Genomic DNA, 22,952 nt, shown 5'->3' on the forward strand with positions numbered 1-22,952 from the left:
ATGTAGGTAGCTTTTTGCATGTCGCAAACAGCGACTTTCGCTGTTTGCGACATGCAAAAAGCACATTGCGATGCACAAACCCAGTTTTACGATTCAGTAACCTGGTTACCGAATCTCAAAACGGGTTTCGACTCGCAATTAGTAAGGGGTGTTCCCTTCCTAATTGCAACTCGCAGTGCAATGTAGGATTGTTTTGTGACCGCGAACGTGTCTCCAGCAGGCCACCATTCGCGAGGGGGTCGCAAATTGCGACCCACCTCATGATTATTCATGATGTGGGCATTTGCGAAGCCCTTGCGAATCACAGATGGTGTCAAGGACACCCTCCTACATTCGGATTTGCGACTCGCAATTTGCAGGTCACAAATCTGAACCTACCTACTTATGGCCCCAAATTCTTAAAGAAAGTCACAAAAGTGCACCCTTGGTATATGTCGTACCCCTATAAAATATTTGTGAACTGTATTTTAGCATGGGTAAATACGATGTGTAGATTTGCTCATGTGAAAATCTATTGAGCATTTGCAAGTTCATTTTCCCTCCAGCCACTTTCTTCCCAACCCTGGAAGAAGTTCTAATTCTGCCATTGTCAGGAGTAAATGTCCAACCTTTCTTATTATGGGAAAATATTAGAGAGAAGCTGGTAAAAATCTTTAAAACATGCAGGTTAGTAGGTTTGCAGACTCAAAGGCATTCCAGCCCTGTTACTATTGCTTACTGCTTCCTCCAGCCCCAGTATGCAGATCTGCAGAAAGGTGGCAAAATAAGGAAATTGCTACAGTAGGGATTGAAACTCCAAGTATTCAAGCCCTACTATGGTAGTAGCCCTGGCATAATCAGAGAGGCTATTAATTGCTGCCATCATTTGTCGCCACACTACATGGCACCAAAGGGACAAGTAGATCTTTTTACAGGACAAGTAGATTTGAGAAGCAACCTGTCCCCTGGACAAGTAGATATTTTAATAAATTCCACACCCCTGCTGAGACCCCATCTGAGGGATAGGACAATGGAGCAGACAGTTTTTTTTTTTATTTTTTATTTTTTTTTCTTTGTCGTAGAAGTCCCATCGAACTCCTCTTCCAGTGATTCTGAGGGAGGTGATGAGGACAGTCGTGCTGTCCCTTCGCAAGCACAGTCTGTGCAGCGGGACAGTAGGTTAGCCCAACCCAGAGTGCAGATGCATGCGGCGGCAAGCAGAAAGATTGCTCTCTTGGGAGCTCCCCAATTTAGTTCAACCTCAAATTCCACCGCCCAAATCGCATTGTGGAAATTATCTATTGCAAAACAACCGTGGTGTGTGTGTGTGGTTGGTGTGTGTGGTTGGTGTGTGTGGTTGGTGTGTGTGGTTGGGGGGTGTGTGTGGTTGGGGGGTGTGTGGTTGGGGGGTGTGTGGTTGGGGGGTGTGTGGTTGGGGGGTGTGTGGTTGGGGGGTGTGTGGTTGGGGTGTGTGTGGTTGGGGTGTGTGTGGTTGGGGTGTGTGTGGTTGGGGTGTGTGTGGTTGGGGTGTGTGTGGTGGGGGTGTGTGTGGTGGGTGTGTGTGTGGTGGGTGTGTGTGTGGTGGGTGTGTGTGTGGTGGGTGTGTGTGGTGGGGGTGTGTGTGTGGTGGGGGTGTGTGTGTGGTGGGGGTGTGTGTGTGGTGGGGGTGTGTGTGTGGTGGGGGTGTGTGTGTGGTGGGTGTGTGTGTGTGGTGGGTGTGTGTGTGTGGTGGGTGTGTGTGTGTGGTGGGTGTGTGTGTGTGGTGGGTGTGTGTGTGTGGTGGGTGTGTGTGTGGTGGGTGTGTGTGTGTGGTTGGTGTGTGTGTGTGTGGTTGGTGTGTGTGTGTGTGGTTGGTGTGTGGGTGTGTGTGTGTGTGGTTGGTGTGTGTGTGTGGTGTTGGTGTGTGTGTGTGGTGTTGGTGTGTGTGTGTGTGTGGTTGGTGTGTTTATTTTTTTTATTTTTTTTCTTTTTAGGCAGGTACCTGTGTTTTTGGTCCTGGGCTCAGCGGCCATATAGGGAAACCTACCAAACTCAGACATTTCTGGAAACTAGACACCCTGGGGATTCTCCAAAGTTTTCTTACCCAGAATACTTTGCAAAGTTGAAATGTTGAATAAAAACTCTCAATTTTTTTTTTCTTGCATTTATCACACAAACTACAGGAATATGCTGGGATCCATAAAATTCCTACCACCCAGTGTTTTCCCACTTGTCCTGATAAAAACGCTACCCCACTTGAGTGCCTGCATCAGGAATCAATCACCCCAGGGTCAACAGTTGCTCTCATGTAAGGACTAACATTGACCATTGTGTGACCCATTTCCTGTCACGGGCACTAGGCCTGCCCACACAAGTGAGGTACCATTTTTATCGGGAGACGGGGATTGCTGGGTGGAAGGAAGCTTGTGGCTCTCTTTAGATTCCAGAGCTTTTCATCGCCGAATTTTGCAGCAAACGTGTTATTTTAGCAAATTTTGAGGTTTGCAAAGGATTCTGAGTGACAGAACCTGGGGAGAGCCCCACAAGTCACCCCACTCTAGATTCCACTAGGTCAACCTTAATCAAATGCATAAGTTTGGTATGTTTCCTTTGGTGCTGGCTGAGCTACAGGCCAAAATCCACAGCTAGGCACTTTGCAAAAAACACATTTTTCAGCGAAAAATTGGATGTGTCCATGTTGCGTTTTGGGCGTTACCTGTTGCGGGCACTAGGCCTATCTGCACAAATGAGGTACCATTTTTACCAGGAGACTTGGGGAACACAGAATAGAACAAGTGTTCTTGCCAATTGTCATTCTCTACATTTTTGCCTTCCAAATGTAAGGCAGTGTGTAATAAAGAAGTCATTTTGGGAAATGCCCTGAAATTCACATGCTAGTATGAGGACCCCCGAATTCAGATGTGTGCAAATAACCACTGTTTCTAGACTCCTTATCCTGTGCCCATTTCGAAAATCCTTAGGTTTCCTGGATGCCCATTTTTCACTCTTTATATTTTACCAAATGAATTGCTGTATAACCGGTATACAATCAAAACCCATTGCAAGGTGGAGCTCACTTATTGGCTCTGAGTAGCTTGAGCTCTTGATGAACCTACAAGATCAATATATCCCCGCAGCCAGGAGGTCCAGCAAACATAGCGGTATATTGCTTAAAAAAATCTATCATAGTTGGAAAAAGCTACGGAAGAAAACCTAATCAGAAAGGGTTGTGTGTTTCCCCCCCCCCCCCAAGACTCAATTTCAATAATTTATTTCAACTGTTACTGAAAATCTTGAACAAACTACACAAATGACCCCTTGCTGAATTCAGAGTGTTGTCTACTTTTCAGAAATGTTTAGCTGTCTGGGATCCACCCTTGGTTTCACACCCATTTCTGTCACTAACTGGAAGGAGACTGAAAGCACAAAACAATAGTAAAAATGGGGTATGTCCCAGTAAAATGCCAAAACTGTGTTAGAAAAATGTGGTTTTCTGATTCAGGTCTGCCTGTTCCTGAAAGCTGGGAAGATGGTGACTTTGCACCCCAAACCCTTTGATGCCACTTTAAGGGAACAAAAGCACATGCTTTCTTCTGAAGCACTTTTCTCTGTTTAAAAAACAAAACAAAAACATTGCTGTATTTTGGCTAATTTCTTGGTCTCCTCCAGGGGAACCCACAAACTCTGGGTACCGTCACAATCCCCAGAATGTTGGAAAAAAGTACGCAGATTCGTTGTGGATAGTTTATGTGCACAAAAAGGTATAAGGGTGGGGGTCTGAGCACGGGGGAGGGGAAATTCCTTCTAGACATTGACACAAAGGGAACTGGGGTGTAGCCTGCATATCCGGAGTCTCCTGAGTTAGAGTGGAGAGGGGGAGGAAGGAGCTGACACACCTGAAAGGGGTGTGCCTGTCCTCACACAATGCAGTCTCCTTCGCCTTGGTGTATGTATGGGGCCAGGCCTGGGCAAGGCAGGATCTTGTGACCAACAGAGATTTCCCTTTGAAGTTTGCCTACTTCAAAGGCCAGAACTGGTATAAGTAGTGGACCCATAACTCCAGACTGTTAGAACACTTCTGGATCAAGAGGAACCTCTGCCAAGGTGAAGAGATGAGCGGGAGTTAGAGTACTGGCCCTTTGCTGGGTTGGCCTGCAGTTGCTGCTTCTGCCTTAAAGAGGACAAAGACTGAACTTTGTTGGGTATCCTGCTTCTGAAGATTCTCCAAGGGCTTGGAGTAGAGCTCGCCTACTGTTTGAAGTCTCAGGGATATCAAAGACTTCCGCTTCATCTTCTTACAGCACTGGGAACTGTGTGGTGTGTGCTGCAACAGAAGAAAAACCTCTGCAACGCATTCAACAATGCTGCTGACAGCACTGACCTGACGCTGTGCCCCACCGCAACCATGGTCTCACTGACACTGCCATGTGAATGTCACCAAGCCGCTGTGCCCCACCGTGACCTGTGGGCCCCGCACTCGGCATTGCCTTGCGCAAACCGCAGCCTTGGCATCCCTGCTGACGCTACTCCACGCTGACACCGATGCCTGCACTGTGACATGAGAACTGCTTGTGAGGCACACGACACACCATCCCGTCCCGCACCACAGCCCTGGTTCACCGACGCCATAGACTCCAGCGTCAAGACACCTCTGTCTGTGCCGCACCGGGCACGCCCTGTGCTGCTCCTCTGCTTTGGGCCTACAGACAACAGCGCATCAGCAATGACACCGCAGTTCAGCTGCTTGCCCCGTGACCTGGAGACATAACAGGTTGCACAGCCCAGCTTCACACTGCAGCACGGGTCTCAACGCTGCAGGAAGAGGTCACCGAGCCACTGCCTGCACCGTCACCTGTAGACACTGCATGACGCATTGTCCCGCTTTGCACTGCAGGCCTGACGCCATCCACACCACCGCTCCAGAGTTGATCATCTGCCCGGAGTTTGATCTGCAGTGTGTGTGACTTGAAGGGCCCGACGACCCCGGCACCAACCCCTGGAACAGACACCAGTGATTCCACACTCCGGATCTCATCAGAATGATCACGATGCCCTGCATTTCTAAGGTACTATTTGTGGATCGTCCCAACACCCTAGCTGGCCCGTGATGCCAAGGCCGGCCTGAACTGTTGGATTTGTTGTTCACGACACCATGTAGCCCCAGACAGAGCTATTGACTTCACAAAATTGTATGTTTAAGTAATTCTTGCAAAATTTGTACCTTTTATTATTGTATGTTGAATTTTTATTGTTTTGGTCTTGTTTTGCACAGATAAATATTGGCTGTTTTTTCTAAAACTGGTGTGGTGTCCTTTTTTATTATAGTGTTTTGACTATGTGCAAATGCTTTACACATTGCTTCTGAGATAAGACTGACCGCTCGTGCCAAGCTACTGAGGGAGTGAGCAGGGGTTATCTGAGCTGGGTATCTCCCTTATGGAGTGAGAGTCCCTAATTTGACAGGACGCAAACAGACTGCCAACTAGGGACTACATTTCTAACAGAGACCTAAAGGAAATGATAGTTCTAGGTTTGCAGGCTCTTGGGCCCATTAGAAATGAGGTGCATTTCTCCAAGCGGGTACAGGACCTAGTAAATGCATTACCTCCAATTCTCCTCATTCTGTGAATCATCACCATCCTCATGATAGTCTTGCTACATCATTCTGATTGCCACAGCGAGGTCAAGTCTGCTTTGGTTAATGGGCCTCCTACATCTGAATCATTCCTCTCCCCCCCCCCCCCCCCCCCCACCCCCATCCAGCTGTGGTTGTACGAGTAATCTCACCAGATGCAAGGGTCAGTTTCTCCATCATGACCTTCTGTCCCAGAACTAGTCCGTCTGTCTCCTGAACATCTCAAATTTACGCACCTACAGATACCAGCTGAATAAAGGCAGATCTCCCCCCCCCCCCCCGCCCCCCCCAAAGCTGTCATACCATTCAACCATGTTGATATATATCACCTAGAGTGAAAGATTTTCTGCATCTAGTGTCCACACCAGATATCATCCCGGCCCCAGCAGTCCCTGCCTTGCCTCTTATTAAATAGGGACTGAAGAACAGCTCACAGAGGACTTGCCTTTCTGCAATTTCCAGATTTTGATTGATGGCCGAAGACCCCCTTTCACCATACAAGGATTTTTTTAGATCTCTAGTTAGAGCTGTACCACGTGTCTGGCAGCCTTCAGTCAAATAGTTAATTAAATCCTATTTCAACTTCTAAAGAGAATGTTCTAGCCCATTCGTTGTGTTGACCTCAGGTAGGCCTCTTGGGTGGTAATGGTGTTGCTTGCCACTGCCTGAAAGATTAGTGACAAGCAGGATTTACCATAAAAGAACTCTTGTTAATGCTTAGCAAGGACCGAGCGATTTTGAGGCTCAACCCCTAGTGTGTCCTAAAGTTTCTTTGTGATTCTACATTAAGGGCCCTTAATATGGCATTAATCAATTACAGAGCCTACCTGTTTGGTACAGAGTGTCGCGTTTTATCGAAATTTTCAGAGCAAAGCAATTCCCACTTACAGATCAGCTGTCTGTGACGTTTAGTCAGCCGTTCAGGACTTCCCTCATTACAATCTTTGTTTTCAAGACAAATCAGTGGCCATTACCTGTTTCCATAGGGAGGTTACATGGCCCTTCGAGGCACAGTTCAAGCTTCCATGCTGAGGGCATGGCAAAATCAGCAGCCATTTCTTTTGGGGTGGGGAGTCCCATACTGGCTTTCTGAGCGGTCACGTGGAATGGCTGACACATTCACTGTAGGTTGCAAGAGATTCGCCAAGTGTGCCTGGGGGGTCTTTCACAGCCTGTTAAAATGTCTACCTATTCTTCCCCCTACCTTCAATTTCAGGAGAATTGTAAGATACCATATACAGCTTGCTATGCCAGTGCAAGTGTGTGAATCTGTGAAATAGCCAATACTGGAGATTAAATGTTTATTATAACCGCACATCTCCAGCATTTATATTTTTAATGGATTTGCATGTAGGTCGCTCTCCTGGTGCAGATGTTCATATGACGTATCTTTAACATTTATACTTCGAAATCTGAACTATAGTGGCCTCTAGTGAAAGTGCAGTTCAGTGCATATTCAACTGGTTGGCTGATGTTTTTGTTTGTTTTAATGAGGTCAGTGTGACACTAAACGTTGTTTTGCAGTGCGGCATGTTTACTAATCAGTGTTTTTATTGAGTTACTTTATTAAGAGTCACAACTCTATAACCGATAATGATTCAATCATGTATCTGTTTGAAAAACACAAATGATGGCAAACTGAATTTATAGGCAAAGTATCTTATTTCTTATCGCTCACCTTACGTTCTGCAAAACGCCACATTAAGATAGCCATTTACATTTCCACCCATGCCACCCATTTTAGTTAATTACTATAATTCACTGTGCACTTCAGCAGAGCTGGTGTTTTGAGGACAGTGTGATAGTTGGCAGTTCTTGTGCGTTGGTGTACCATAATGCTATGGCAAGGCCATGCTATGCAGTGTACTTCAGTATGTGTTCAGCTGTATGCTAGGGTGTTGTACGCACGTTTCCCATGTTCGCTCAGGTTACTGATTTCTATCCGGTCAATTACCTTTTGGGATCCAAGCGCAACCAGCAGACTTCGTTATGATGGCAGTTTTCACACAAAGCAATTTGAAGAAAAGCTCACATGCCAGGAGGTGGCACATTGATCCCTAGTATTTTATTTCTTTAGCTTTACTACTGTTAACGTAGACCTTTTTTTGGTGGGGAGGGTGAGGGTGAATCACCATACAAGTCCACCATTTTTAGAATAAAGTTCAATTTCCACATTGTTCCCCACCGTAAGGCACTATTGCCATGTCCTTATCAATGCTGCCACTGAGCACTTTCAGCTTGTGAGTTCTGGAAATACACACATTTGATCTTAACTACACACTTTTCAATGCTATATATTTATCAATTCAGTCATTCATAAAGCATCTTAGTAGACTGGGCCACTGGATGGGAGAGCTCCGTGAACGTAGCTGAAGAGTTAAGTGCATCTCGTGAGCTTCTTGTTGAAGCCTGGTTTAGAGTAGTGTTGTGCATGTCTGTCTAGTGGCTGCTGGGAGCTACAGTCTCTCTAGGGCATGTCCCTAGCAGACCCAATTCATTAGCTATGATTTTGGTTGATACTGTGTTCATGTATTTATATTTTATGCACAGTCATAATTGTGAAGTGAATGTATAGCAGATTGTGCTACTAGTGGCTCCTGCTATTTATACAGCAGGTCGTGAGCACTACAGGATCCGCAGTGTTTTCTTGCCAGCCAGAGGCTTTTTTCCGCTCGGACCTTCTCCCAAGCAGTAGTGTGGATACCGAAGTGATCGTTGAGATAAAGAAGCTAGCAGCGCTCTCCGCCTTGGGTATTAGAGGGGCTGAGGTAGCTGCACAATCCATCAGCCAACCAGAGGGTCTCGGGGATGCCCCAGGTCACCCACTTCCTCTGCATTTGTCCGTCTTGCTAGTTCAGCAGTGTTGATGTTAAATCATCTTAACAGGCTAGCTTTTGTAAAATGAAAATCTAAACTAGTCACGTGTAAAGGAACACTTTATAATCTGCTGATGTCACAGACTTTAAAAAGGAATAGCTGAAACGATTGCATTTTTTTTTTATGCTTTATACATTGTCCATAGTTTGAAAATAAAAATGATCTATTGCTGCGAATGAAGCTCAAGTAGTTGTTGGGAGCAGAAAACCTGAAGGTATGCCTGTCGTGTGCATTGTGTTGAATAACATCAAGTGTGGCTTGAGCTCATTGATTGACCACTCTCTTTCCTGTGTAGAAAGAAAGAAAACTGGAAATGTGACTTTTTTTTCTCATTCGAAGCTGCTGAGCATGGAAGAGAAGGAAAAATATTCTGAGATGGCCCGTCAATATAAAGCAGATCAGGATGCTGCCCCAAAGCCGCGCATTACCACAGTGCAGGTAGGATGGAACCGTTTTGCTTCAAGCATGTTTAAGGGGCGAAATGCACTGTCAAACGACTGGGTTTCTGTGTGACTGTCAATTATTTATTGGATCTGCTGCATACATTTTATAACTTCCTTTACGAAAATGTTGAGGCAGGCGAGATTTTCTAATTCTTTTTTTATGTCTGGCGTTTTCCAACATCCTAGGGATTCTAAAGGTATCCAGAGTTTGTGGGCTCCCCTGGAGGAGACCAAGAAATTAGCCAAAATAAAGCTAACATTTCGTTTTTTCCACAAAAATGGGGGGGGGGGGGGGTGCTACAGAAGAAAATGTGTCCCCCCCCCCCCCCTGAAAACGGCATCAGCAAAGGGTTTGCAGTGCTAAAATCATCGTCTTCCTAGCTTTCAGGAACAGGCAGACTTGAATCAGGAAACTGCATTTTTCAACACAATTTTGGCATTTTACTGGGACATACCCCATTTTTACTATTGTTTTGCGCTCTCAGCCTCCTTCCAGTTAGTGATAGAAATGGGTGTAAAACCAATGCTGAATCCCAGACAACTAAACGTTTCTGAAAAGTAGACTAAAGTTTGAATTCAGCTAGGGGTAATTTGTGTAGATCCTTCAAGGTTTTTTCCTACAGAAAATAACAGCTAAAATAAAAAAAAATATTGAAATTGAGTTGAAAAATAGCAGCCTTTTCTCTCCCATTTTTCCTGTAAGACTTTTAAAAGCAATATACAGTTACGTCTGCTGGACTCTCTTGGTAGCAGGGATATATATATATATATATATATAGGGCTTGTAGGATCATCAAGATACCTAGGTACCCAGAGCCAGTAAATGAGCTGCACCTTGCAATGGGTTTTCATTGTATACCTGGTATACAGCAATTAATTTGGTAAAATATAAAGAGTGGAAAAAAAGGTATCAAGGAAACCTTTGTGTCTCCAAAATGGGCACAAGATAAGGTGTTGAGAAGCAGTGGTTATTTGCACATCTCTGAATTCCGGGGTCCCCATGCTAGCATGTGAATTACAGGGAATTTCTCAAATACACTTCTTTCTTACACGCTGACTCACATTTAGAAGGAGACAGTGTGGAGAAAGACAGTGGACAAGAACACTTGTTCTTCTATTCTGTGTTCCTCTCACGTTTTCCCGATAAAAATGGTACCTCACTTGTGTGGATAGGTTTAGTGCCCGCCCCAAAACGCAACATGGACACATGACATTTTTACATTGAAATCAGAGGTGTTTTTTTACAAAGTGCCTCCCTGTGGATTGTGGCCTCTAGCTCAGCCGGCATCTGGGAAACCTAACAAACCAGTGCATTTTTGAAAACTAGACACCTAGGGGAATCCAGGATGGGGTGACTTGTGGGGCTCTCACTGGGTTCTGTTTCCCAGAATCCTTTGCAAACCTCAATTTGGCAAAAAACCTTTTCCTCACGTTTCGGTGCTGCAAAGTTCTGGAATCTGAGGGGGCCACAAACTTCCTTCCACCCAGCATTCCCCCCAAGTCTCTGGATATAAAAATGGTATCTTACTTGTGTGGGTAGGCCTAATCCCCACAACAGGGATGGGTCTGAAACACAACATGGACACAACAAAATTTATCAAATGCAAAACTACCTTCTTTTGCTAGGGGGTCACCTGTGTTTTTGGTCCTGGGCTTGGCAGCAATCTAGGGAAACCTATCCAACCCAGACACTTTTGAAACTAGACTCCCGGTGGAGTCCAGGGAGTTGTGTATTGCCCCCAACATTTTCCTACCCAGAATCCCTTGAAAACCTTAAATTTAGTTTAAAAAAAAAAAAAAAAAAAAAATCTCACTTTTCTCTGTAGGATCACCGCGCTGGCTCAAATTTCCTACCACCGAATTTTCCCCTCATCTGCCGATTTTAAAAACGATACCTCACTTGTGTGGGTGGCCCAGGTGCCTGGAACCGGGAAGGGCCAAAAACATGTAGAGATTGAGGGGGGATAGCACAGTGAGTTGTTAAGCACAATTTTTTTTTAAATACATTATTAGCTGACTCTGCTTTGGGGACCCACAGAAGTGAGGTGGTATTTTACTTGGGAGACTGAGTGGAATGCTGGGTGTTAGGAAATGTGTGCCGTCGCTGTGATGCTACAAAGAAAAGCAAGGAAAAATATGATTTATTTATTTTTTTAAAGCTAAATTGGAGATGTGCAAGGGATTCTGGGTGAGAATGTTAGGAGGTCCATGCAAGCAACACACCTCCCTGGACTCCACCGGGTGTCTAGGTTTGGTATGTTTCCCTAAATGACCTGGGACCAAAAATTCAGGTGACCCTCACCCTGAAAAAACAGGTAGTAATAGATCATTTTGATATGTCCACGTCCTTCTGTGATGTTCCAAACATTCAAATTGTGAAAAACTCCTTAGGTTATGCTGAAAAGACCTCTCACCCACCAACCTAGTTGGTGGCATACTTTATCATCGGGGTCCTACCCGAGAAACCTAGCATGTCACGGGTGTGCTTCGATGCCTGATTTACAGCGGAGCTGGTTGTTTCACTTTTAATTTTTACCACTTACTGGTTGGATTTGGCACGAGGGTGAGTGATTGGTTCAATAGATCAAATTTTATTAACAAGAGATTTCACAAAAATGAAATGCACTGTTTAACTGAAAGGCCAAAAAACGGAACCAGTGATTCACAGCTCGTGAGCTGCAAAGCCACGTCAAGGCACCAACTGCTTTACAGTCCATTCACACACCTTTCATATGTGACATGCACAAGACCTTTCACACCGTGAGCCGCAGGCCCAGCACATTGCAACACTCAAACTAACAGACCGCGCCATTCAAGGGCCCATCGCTGTCCTATGTCCACATGCCTGACACAGGAATCACACCAGCTGATGGAGTCTGTGGACTGGCATTTGGCTAGCAGTGTGTTGTAGCGGCCAACAGCAAGTCAGTATTTACTCCACGCACGCCTGCCAAGCACCACTCCACGCAAACCGCCAACACTTTGTTTTTAACCACAAAGAAAACACTAATTCTAAGTAGGTACAAAACTACAAACACAAAAGCGCTAACTAAATACATGACCGTAATTCCAACCGTGAAACTGAACAAAAAAAAATAAAACAATAAAGAAGAGGCAGTTTACGCTCACAATAGTTCCCAACAATTCTTTTGGGTGCAGTAACTTCTGAAACAGTCAGCCACACACAGCTCAGGCGTAGGACAATCAAAGCAGTACATAAGAGTCTCACTCTGGATACTTCTTTGGGCTTAGATTCTACATTTTAGTGGGAAAGTCTTTTTTGGGCCTGGGAGGAATGTGATCAGGAAAGTGGCAATCTTTCAATCTAGCCACATCCTCCACCACTGCTTCTCAAGGTACTCTTGCCTGTTCCACTACAACAAGGCTGTCTGTCAAGACTCCTGAAATTTAACAAAGGTCATCCTTGATTCTGGAGAACAATCATTGAACACAATAAAATCATTAAAGGTTGCTAAATGGAAAAGATTAATTTCTACCTTCCCGTACCAAATGTAAGACTTAAACAGTGTAAGGTTCCAACCTCCGATCTACACCACCCATGTGCTTATTGTAATCCGAAAATTCACGCAGGTTTGTGCACTTCAGCAACCTGACCCCATTCATAGGGGAAGTACACTCATCATGGATGGTAGTCAGCTTGTAGACACCCCCCTGCATGCAAATTTCAGCTAGTAGCTCATCATTACATGAGGCACTGCATTTTCCCTGCTCATATTTTTTACACACAAGTTTCCCTGCTTGGATAGCCTTTACGGTTAGAGATGATTGTGCCACAGGATCTACTCTGAATAATTCCCTGAACAATTGCACTCCAGTGTATGTTATCTTCGTACAAATGGTGACCTTTTGTTAAACAGTCTACGAAGTTCCCACACAATTTTCTCACTAACTCCAAAAGTGGGCAGACAACCAGGAGGGGTCAGTACTGGAAACCCTACCAGTGTTGACTCGTAAATTATACACATCCTGTACTACTTTAAGACCGCATATACATCTTAATTCCATACAGTGCCCTCTTGCTAGGAATATACTGTCTAAATCAAAACCGCCCTTGAACAGGACCAAAGACTCGTCCAGAGATATTTCTTTCAGTGAAACATAGACTTCTGAAAACCGATCTACAAAGTGATCAAGGACACCCCTAATGTTAAAGACTGTCCGAATCGGGGTGATCTTGTGGCAAGGCTAAAGCATTGTTAACAGAATGCAGCATCTGAAGAAGAAGCAAATACCGATTACGAGTCAAGGTATCAGGAAATATAGGGAATAGTACACCAATAAGAAGCCAGTGATGGCTTACTTATCAACCCCATCAAAAAAGTCAACCCAAGAAGTTTTTCATCTCTTCCAGATTTGTGGGAATCAACCGGGTAGCTCTAGCGTGTGGCCAAAGTCTGGCACTGTTGTCCCTCAAGTACTGTTCAGCATACAAAATAGTTTGCTCAACAATCTCTTCCAAAAATACATCGTCCATAAACAACTGAAAGAAATTGATACGGAACTCTACACCCTGGGAGACCCGTAAAGACAGGCAACTGTGGCTGCTCTGTTAGGGGCAAATCAGAATCCAGGTCTTCCAATCGGAAGCCTTTGAGCCCCAGGCTGCTGCACTATTGGCACATCAGTGTCGTCCTCTAAAACGGGCACTTCATCCGCGCTGAGAGTGGCGTCATCAGTTGATTCCTCTCGGACTGACTATTTACTGCCAGAATCTTGCACTTCCTTCTCTGCCTCAGAAGCAGAGTCAGTCTCATAATCATGGTCAGGACGCGACTCAAAGAGCATACCAACAACCTGCTGAGCGGTCATCCTGCGGCTAGCCATGATCCTTCGTATGAAAAGTAACTTGACAAATGAGCCACCATCAAGATAAGTAATAAACAAAGTGTGGTTTTATCACAAAGTTATAAACACAAAAAGTATACTACTTACTTGCCTGAAAGAGCTAGACTCACCAGCAACTACTCTGCACAGACACAGCAATCACAAGTGATATCCCACCGAAAAGAGTATTCAACATAAGACAACACAAATATCATCATGCACAGATCTAAGGACAGTTTCACACGCAGTCCTGCATTAAGTACACCAGTTATAAAAATGTTGTTCACGCATGGAAACAATACTCGTTTGGAGTAAATTTTTTCTTACCTATAACATGCAACTTTGCAAACTGCAGGTCAACCACTGCCAAAACAGCAAGGAGTCACAGCAACCGTTATAATAACAAATGTAAATACTTCGCCAGTTGACAAACACCGCCACCAAACATTTAGAAATTTCCCCTGGTATCTAGTGGTTTCTGCCTCGGGGACAGATGGGCCTAAAAAAAGGCCGATCTGCTTCCAAGGGGGACAGTTCTGTGCCCTCTTGGGGGGGAGGGGGGGACCTTTGCTCAAGGGGCCACCCCTCTCACACACAAAAAGAAAGTCCCTGGTGTCACTGTGGCTTCTGTAATCCTCTGCACAGGAGCGCTGTGCTGCAGGACGGAACCATTACATCCCTGGCACAGAAGGGGTTAAGTGATGAGCCGGCGCCATGACTCTAACCCAGGTCCTGAGTTCCAGAGTCAGCAGCTCTAGTCCTTGCGCTACTCCCTGAGAGCTCTTGCAGTTGAAAATGGCATTTATTTTTTGTTGTTTAGTACTATGATGGGGGTAAGGGGGGGGGGGGGAAGACATTATTTTTGTTTTTAGGCTAGTTCTCCTCCCTTGGGGGTAGATCGGCCTATTTTCATTTTTACAGCTGGGGAGCGACCCCCCCCTTAGGCAAGGGTTGGTCCCTTTTGGGGGGGAGGGGGGGTGGTAACTTTATTTTAGGCCATTTCTGGCCCACTTGGGGACAGATCGGCCTATTTTTGTAAGGCCCAACTGCCCCCACGGGGGCAGAAAGGACATCAGGGAAGGGTCTGTGGTTTTTTTTTTTTTTTTTTTCTCTCTCCTTTCTTTCTTCAAAAACAGAGGGTGGGGTTATGGCCATACCCCCACCCGAAATAAATGAGGACAAAGTTGTTCTGAGGGGGGGGGGCAGATAGCCTAGATGCCAGGGAATTAAAAAAACAAAGGGTTGTGGCTACCAACCAGTATGGGTGAGGTTATACCCTCCCCCCCTCCCCCCCAACAGAAGGGGGTAACAGTCTTTCAGCTCAAACCCCCCCCCCCCCCAAACAGAAGGGGGTAACCGTCTTTCAGCTCAACCCCCAACCCCCCCAAAACTCCAAACATCTTAACCCACGGCAAGCAAGAGGACATTTGATGGCTTTGGGTTTACCTTTGGTCCATGAGAGCTTGTCTAACTCTCAAAATTGCCCCACTTGGAATGGTGATGGCTGGACTTTAGGACGCTGCCATGTAGAAAAATCTACGAGACCTAGACACAACTGAAAATTAAACATCTGGGTGAGTCCAGGGTAGTGTGCTTCACATGCACCCCGCACCATTTTCTTACCCATAATGCTCTGCAAACCTCCAACTTTGCTATACCAGGAGACTAAGGTGAACGTTGGGTGGTAGGAAACTTCTGCCGGTGTGGTGATCCACACAAAAACGTGGGGAAAAGTGTTTTTTAGCTATTTGAGGTTTGCTGAGGATTCTGGTTAAGAAAACACTGGGGGATCCACGCAAGTCGGACTTCCCTGAACTCCCACGAGTGTCTAGTTTTCTGAAATGTTTGGGTTTGGTAGGCTTCCCTAGATGGTTGCTAGGGCCCAGGACCAAAAACGCAGGTTCCACCCCCCTCCCCCTTACCACTCCCCTTGATAACTTTGTGTCCACAGTGTTTTGGGGGCATTTCCTGTCACGGGCACTAGGTCTACCCACACCAGGGAGGTACCATTTTTATCGGGAGACCTAGTGGAATGCTGCGTAGGTGGAAGTTTGTGGCTCCTTTCAGATTCCAGAACTTTGCAGCACCAAAATGTGAGGAATTTCTTTTCTTTTGAAAACATTTTTTGCTTAATTGTGAGGTTTGCTAAGGATTCTGGGAAACAAAACCTGGCGAGAGCACCACAAGTTACCCCATGCTGGGTTTCCCTAGGTGTCTAGTTTTCAGAAAAGCCCAGGTTTGCTAGGTTTTCTTAGGTGCTGGCTGAGCTAGAGGCCAAAATCCACATCTAGGCACTTTGCAAAAAACACAGGTCAGTTTTCTTTGGGAAAATGTGATGTGTCCACATTGTGTTTTGGGGCATTTCCTGTTGCGGGCACTGGGCTTACCCACTCAAGGGAAGTACTATTTTTATCAGGAGACTTGGTGGAACGCTGGGTGGAAGGAAACTTGTGCTTCTCAGGTTCCAAAACTTTGTCACCGAAATGTGAGGAAAAAGCTTTTTTTTTTTTTTTGCCAACTTTTTGAGGTTTGCAAAGGATTCTGGGTAACAGAACCTGGTGAGAGCCCCACAAATAACCCCATTCTGAATTCCCCTAGGCGTCTAGTTTTCAAAAATGTATAGGTTTGCTAGATTTCCCTAGGTGCTGGCTGAGCTGAAGGCCAAAATCCGCAGCTAGGCACTTTCCAAAAAAACACATTGGATTTCAATGTAAAAATTTGATGTGTCCATGTTGCATTTCTTGTTGCAGGCATTAGGCCTACCCAGGCAAGTGAGGTACCATTTTTTATTGGGAGACTTTGGGGAACACAGAATAGAATAACAAGTGTTATTGCCCCTTGTTTAACTCACAATTTTTTCATTCCATATATTTAAAAAAAAAAGAAAAGAAAAAAAACTATTTGAGAAATGCCCTGTAATTCACATGCTAGTATGGGGACCCCGGAATTCAGAGATGTGCAAATAACCACTGCTTCTCAACACCTTATCTTGTGCCCATTTTGGAAATACAAAGGTTTCCTTGATACCTATTTTTCACTCTTTATATTTCACCAAATGAATTGCTGTATACCCGGTATACAATGAAACCCCATTGTAAGGTGCAGCTTACTTTATTGGCTCTGGGTACCTAGGGGCCTTGATGAACCTACAAGTCCTATATATCCATGCATCCGAAAGAGTCAAGCAGACGTAATGGTCTGTTGCTTTCAGAAATCTGACTGCAGGTAAAAGTTATAGTAAAACATGGAGAGAGATGGCTTTTTTTTTTTTTTTCTTTACCTCAATTTCAATATTTTTATTTTATTTCAGCTTTTACTTTCTGTAGGAAAACCTTGTAGGAGCTACACAAATGACTCCTTGCTGAATTCAGAATTGTCAACTTTTCAGAAATGTTTAGCTATCGGGATCCAGCATTGGTTTCTCACTCACCTCTGTCACTAACTGGGTGGAGTCTAAAAACACAAAAATTTGTAAAAATGGGGTATGTCCTAGTAAAATGCCAAAATTGTGTTGAAAAATGTGTGTTTTTGATTCAAGTGTGCCTGTTCCTGAAAGCTGGGCAGATGGTTTTGATTTTAGTACTGCAAACCCTTTGTTGATGCCATTTTCAGGGGAACAAAGTGAAATGTTTGCTGTATTTTGGCTAATTTCTTGGTCTCCTCCAGGGGAACCCACAAACTCTTGGTACCTCTAGGATGTTGGAAAAAAGGGACGGAAATTTGGTGTGGGTAGCTTATGTGGACAAGAAGTTGAGGGCCTAAATGTGAATTGCCCCATATAGCCAAAAAAGGCCTGGCACCTGAGGGGCAAAAGGCCTGGCAGTGAAGGGGTTAAAAAAAGCTACAACATTGTAAAATCAAGAACTGTTTTCTCTGTGCAACGCATATGAGTTTAAGACATTAAAGTCTTATAATTTAGAGTATTTTTAACATAAAGTAGTCCCTAATGTATTGCAATGGAAGCAGTACATCGGAAATGGAATGATACACAAAACAGCCATTACTTGTTACCAATTCCTAAAGGTTGGGTAATTGCTGACACCACAATTCTATTTCATACTGGAAGTCACTGCAGTTATGAGATTCAGCTGCCTTTTTTTTTTTTTTTTTTTGTATAATTATGGGTTTTCCGCATCTGCCGCACAATCCATCATCGGCTCCATAATCTGCAGATATTATCAAAAAAAATTCTAGCTCAAACGGATTAAGTTATAAAAAACGAAGCAAAGTGTGTTCACATGTGGAGGAAGGCTCTTTGCAAATGTTAACCAACTTTCCCTTCCTTTTTCTAGTATTTGGGGGTTGAACTGGTAGTAGTGAGGGGAAATCTTTGCTCCAAGTAGAGGAAAAAGGTAAATGGAAGTGCTTGATTTGTATGAAGAGCCACTGGAATTTGTGACGGATAGGACCAAATTATGCGGCAGGGGTGACAAATGTATGTCAGGAAAAGTCCAGGTATGTATTAACAACACCAATGTGAGACCTGTTGCATTGTAAATGCTGGTTTATTTTAGTTGCTGCACCAAAAAAAAGTGAGGGGGAGCTAGGCGGATCCTAGATCTCTCAACAAAAAACAAAAATTGGTGAGGTTGTCTGCTACGCATTCAGTTCTGTGTCTGGAGGTGGTTGGGCAGTTCAACATAGAGTGGGTGATTCTCACAGTAAACAGTGTCGAAATTTTAGTGTTTCGTGTCCCTACGTACAGCAGTGCACGAATTTCGTTTTCCGCCACTAGGTGGTACTATTGCCATACATTAAGAAAAGCATAGTTGCATAAAGCAGTGGATTGCGCTCCGTTCTCTCCTGTCCCTTAAACATTTTAAAGTATTTCTCAAGCAATCCAGGGTGATGGCAAAACCCTAAATATGGAACACTGCTGCATGTTATAGATGCTGACGTTTGCACGAAGCAAGCGGTACACCGTAGAAAGATTCATAATTGCGTTGAAATTATTCGAATGCATTCAAGATCTTGAGCGAGGAACATTCAGAAACGCTCTCCCATCCGGTGCAATTGACAAGAACATAATTAGGGGAAGGTTAAACACGGCATGGGAAGCTTTTTCATGCTAATATAACTGTATTTGAAGTCTTGTTATGCATTTTCTTTTCTATTCATTGAGCAGACAAGTCAGAAGAGAATATATTCATTTCCACACTTCAGCCACTAATTTCACTTTTCTTGTGCTGCAGTCTAGGTAAGTGCTGTCGACATTGCAATACCTTCTTATATCTTCTCCTCTTTAGCATGAGGGAAGGTAATTTTCGTCTATCTAAGTTGTTAGCAAAATGTACTCCTGCAAGGCCTAGTTTCAGGTGCAAGTGGAGTTACTTTGCCCTTTCTTGAAAGCTAAATAATTTGCTTTAGTTTTAGTGGAATAAGCACAGACATGCCTTAAACGGCTGAGTTTAGATTTGTATGTCTACTTTCTTAGAGACGGGAGGTAAAAAGAATGCTTAAAGCAACAATCTACTGACGTGTGTCGCTCGGAACTTCTTTGCCATACAGCGGGTGCAACATTGCCTGAGAATAACGCTTAACTCTTTACTCTTACACAGAGACTTGCTGAATTTGTGTCCTGAATAATCTTTTCAACCACTCCTGTAGCAAAAGCTCCAAGCTTTAACGCAAGACCAAAATCTTTTCAAATACTTAAAATGGCTTTTCTCCATCGACTGCTGGTGATTTCATTGGGAAAATCCTGCTGCTCACAAATTGCGCATCCTCTGAAGGCTGGACAATCTGAAAGGGAAGAAACGCGTGCCTGGAAATACAGGCTTTGAGGAAATATTAGCTTTAGGCATAGGTAGTGTTAAACAATGCAACACGTGCCCAGTCTTTACTAAAGAAGCAAACATTGGTAAAGCCATTGCGATTAAGTCCGTACCAAAGTGGTACTAGAAATACCAAGGGCTTTTAAATTAAATGCTGCTAGTGGGCCTTCAACACTTGTGCCACCCACTTAAGTACCCTTTTAAAACATGTCTTAGGACTGCCGCTGCAGCCTGTAGTGCAGTTTTAAACTGCCGTTTCGACCTGGCAAAGTAAACCTTTTGCCAGGCATAAATAAACCTTCCTTTTTAATTTATAAAATTCACCTCTAGCGTAGACACTAGACTGGTATAGGGCAGGGTACATTGTATTTAAATAGTAAGACATGTGTTTTTAAGTTCTACATGTCCTTCTAGTGAAAAACTCCGAAATTAGTTTTTCATAACTGGAAGACATAGCTCCCATTGGATAATATTGGGTTACCTTATTACATTTAATAACTGATAACTTTCAGTTGAGAGCAGGTAGGACTGTTGAGTTTGTCTGAATAATTTGAATTTGAAACTATTTGATGGTAAAGTTTTAATTTTTTTTTTAAGTCACAATTCCGAAAATGACAGTTTTAGAAGGTTGGCATTTTCTTGTTCTAATAGTTTGATGCCTTCTGCCAGTGTCCTAAGTCACATGGCCCTGCTGGTAGGCTTTGTGATCTCCTCCCAGACAGTGAGAAGATAGGGCTTAAATATGGGCAGAATGGGCCATCCTCACAGGATGGGAGTGGGACGATCTCTTCCCTGCCCCACTTGCATGTCTGCTTTGAAGCTGTGACCGGGGAAGGAAGGAGCAGATCCTATCGCATGAAAGTAACCCTGAACCTACTCAATGGTCACACTCTGACCACTCATCACAATGTGATTGTCTTTCTCCATAGAATTTTTTTTTTTTTTGTGACCCTCCACACTGTAGTGGGATGCTTCATCATCGGTTCTACCTTAGCTTCTAAAAGCCAAGGTGGGCTCAACCAAATGACGGGAGCACATGGTAAAGATCCTGCTGGGATCTAAATAAAGGAACAGAACCAGATGTCGGAGTAGCCTGGATGTTTCCTCACTTCAAAGGCTAGCACCTGGTATAAACATAGGACCCTCAGAGCTGCTTTTCCCCTTTTTTTTTTTTTTTTAATACTCTGTATTAATTTATATTTCCAGATTTAAAGTGGCCGCTTGTCTGTGCCAGTTAAGCTTGAGGCATGATGAATACAATACAGTAGAACCTGTTAACCGAGGCACTGGGCGAACACCTGCATGAATGATGCAAAGGAGCAGACATCATATAGACTCCCAAGAGATTCTTGGCTACTCATTAGTGCCCTCGTTTCCTGGACCCAACTGGGTTTCCCACCAGAGTCCCTTCGTTTAAGAAAGGTCTTCTTCGGCAAAGCCGCCAGGGTCCCCATATTTCACCATATTTCTTGGGACAGCCACGTGCTCGATACAACATTTTTTAATATCTCATACACCAGTCTACATTGAATTTCCAGACTCTCTTTGTAGGGATCTCTCTGTGACCCCCACAATCTCTTGTTTCACCGCCATTAATTGCAGTGTTGAGGAAGAGTAGGGAATATCGGTCCAGGGACTTTGATATCCAGGGCAATCAGTTGGCGTCTGCTACAGTGTGCAGTGCATTCCAAGACTTTGGGGGGGATCGGTCTCCCTTTCCCCCCTGCTGCCAAATAACTCTGAAGTTTGGGACATCACCATATAAAGTGTATTAGTGTGCCTTTTTGCCCGCACCACCTCAAACGTAGATCTGTGTCTGCATTTCCTATCGGAAACCATCTAGTTGCAGTGAAGTAAGCCATAGGAAGACTTTTTTAGTCAAATTAATTAGAATTCGGCTTGTATGGCTGCCGCTCGGGGGTACCTGCAGGCTGTCCCCCAGTCAACATCCTCTGGTCTACCCAAGTCTTCCTCCCATTTCTCTCGAAGACAGTCCAGGGGGTAGGGGTGGTGCTGTTGTGTAGGAGACTTGTATGTAATCTAGACACCACGATTGGTAAGGGGAGCCCTGAGGACTCTGTTCGATGGCATGTGTGGCTATAGATACACATGCCCTGTATACTCCTACCAACTAGTGTTTGGTCTGGAGTGGTGCAAGTTGTTTTTCTTCAAACAAGTGTTCCGAGTCACAAGATCGAGTGACTCCTCCTCTTGGTTCTATTGCACATGGACATCAACTGTTTTGTTAGATTGCTTTCTCTCTGCTGTCTGATTTGGATGTGTATGTCTTCGCACTTTGTATCAACTCTGATTTTCTTCCTACCTTACTTTATTTCAACTGAATTGTACTCGATCATGCTTTCTTATCTTATCACTCTTCTTGTTTTGTTGGGGCGGGCACCGACTGACCGCCCTTCGGGGTGCCAGTGCCCGCTTTGGGCCTACCTTCCATGTGGCACCAACAGAAATGCTTCCCTAATGAAACTGACTCCATTCTGCTTTTGTCCTCTGTGCCATGCCAAATTTACGCACACTGACCAAACATCTGGTGTGCAACTTGTGGCTCTCTCAAGACCATCGTGAGGCTGACTGCGATGCCTATAAATCTTTCCTTTCAAAGAAAACTCTTCCGGACCGAAGAGCTTGGAGCTGTTCCAGAAGACACAGAATGACACCCCAGACATCTTTGGTGAGGAACATGCTTAGGGGGAACCTGAGGAGGAGACCCTCTCTATTGAGGATACCTTGGACTCAGATGTTCAGTCTGACATCGAAAGCCATGAAATCACTTCAGCCCAGCGCATTAGTACTGTGGCCCCTCCTCATTACCCTAAGACTTGGGGAAAAAAAAAAAAAAAAAGAAAAAAACTTTCCAGCCCTGCCTTGGGGTCCCCGGTCCACCACTGCCACCAGGCCATGGTCGGTACTGAAAGAATGCTTCGGATGCCCTGTCCTTCAGCTCTGCTATGAAGGCTGTATCCTCTGCACCCACCTCCATTTCCTCAGACAGATGTCGTTTTGGTTTCCATCTGAGCCTTGGGGCCAAGCTGACAGCCTTTAGCCTCCTCTTTGGTGTCGACCACACTGACTGTGAAATCTTTGGTGCAGAGGTCTTTGTAGCCGAAATCCTCAAACTTTAGACTCAGGCCAGTCTTCTACCACACCAACTCCGTTTGAGACAATTTTGGAAACTGTGGATGCTTGACAATGCAGACTCCAAATACAGGAGGGTACAGGCCTGAATATTGCCCCTCCTTCCTCTCCTGCACTCCCCTAGAGAAAATCCTTTCCAGGACGCTTTGGAAGTTCCTGTCCCTGCTAAAAGGAGGACCAAGATAAGCTACCAGCCCATGAGTCTTCTCCACCACCTCCTCCAGGTCTTGCCTGCATTGTTGTGGAACCTTAACATTGTGCTCGCCA

General features: G+C 44.6%; 1 protein-coding gene across 3 annotated transcripts in view; it reads left to right on the forward strand.

The window, feature by feature from the left end:
- MAEL (maelstrom spermatogenic transposon silencer) overlaps positions 1-22,952 on the forward strand; it is a 999,863-nt gene that overhangs the window by 32,969 nt on the left and 943,942 nt on the right. For all 3 annotated transcript variants that reach the window (XM_069202741.1, XM_069202739.1, XM_069202740.1), the window contains exon 2: positions 8,810-8,908. In XM_069202741.1, coding sequence (XP_069058842.1) covers positions 8,810-8,908 — 99 coding nt within the window. The remainder of the gene's footprint in view (positions 1-8,809; positions 8,909-22,952) is intronic.

The sequence above is a fragment of the Pleurodeles waltl genome, chromosome 8 (genome assembly GCF_031143425.1).
Source record: "Pleurodeles waltl isolate 20211129_DDA chromosome 8, aPleWal1.hap1.20221129, whole genome shotgun sequence".
NCBI lineage: Eukaryota > Metazoa > Chordata > Amphibia > Caudata > Salamandridae > Pleurodeles > Pleurodeles waltl.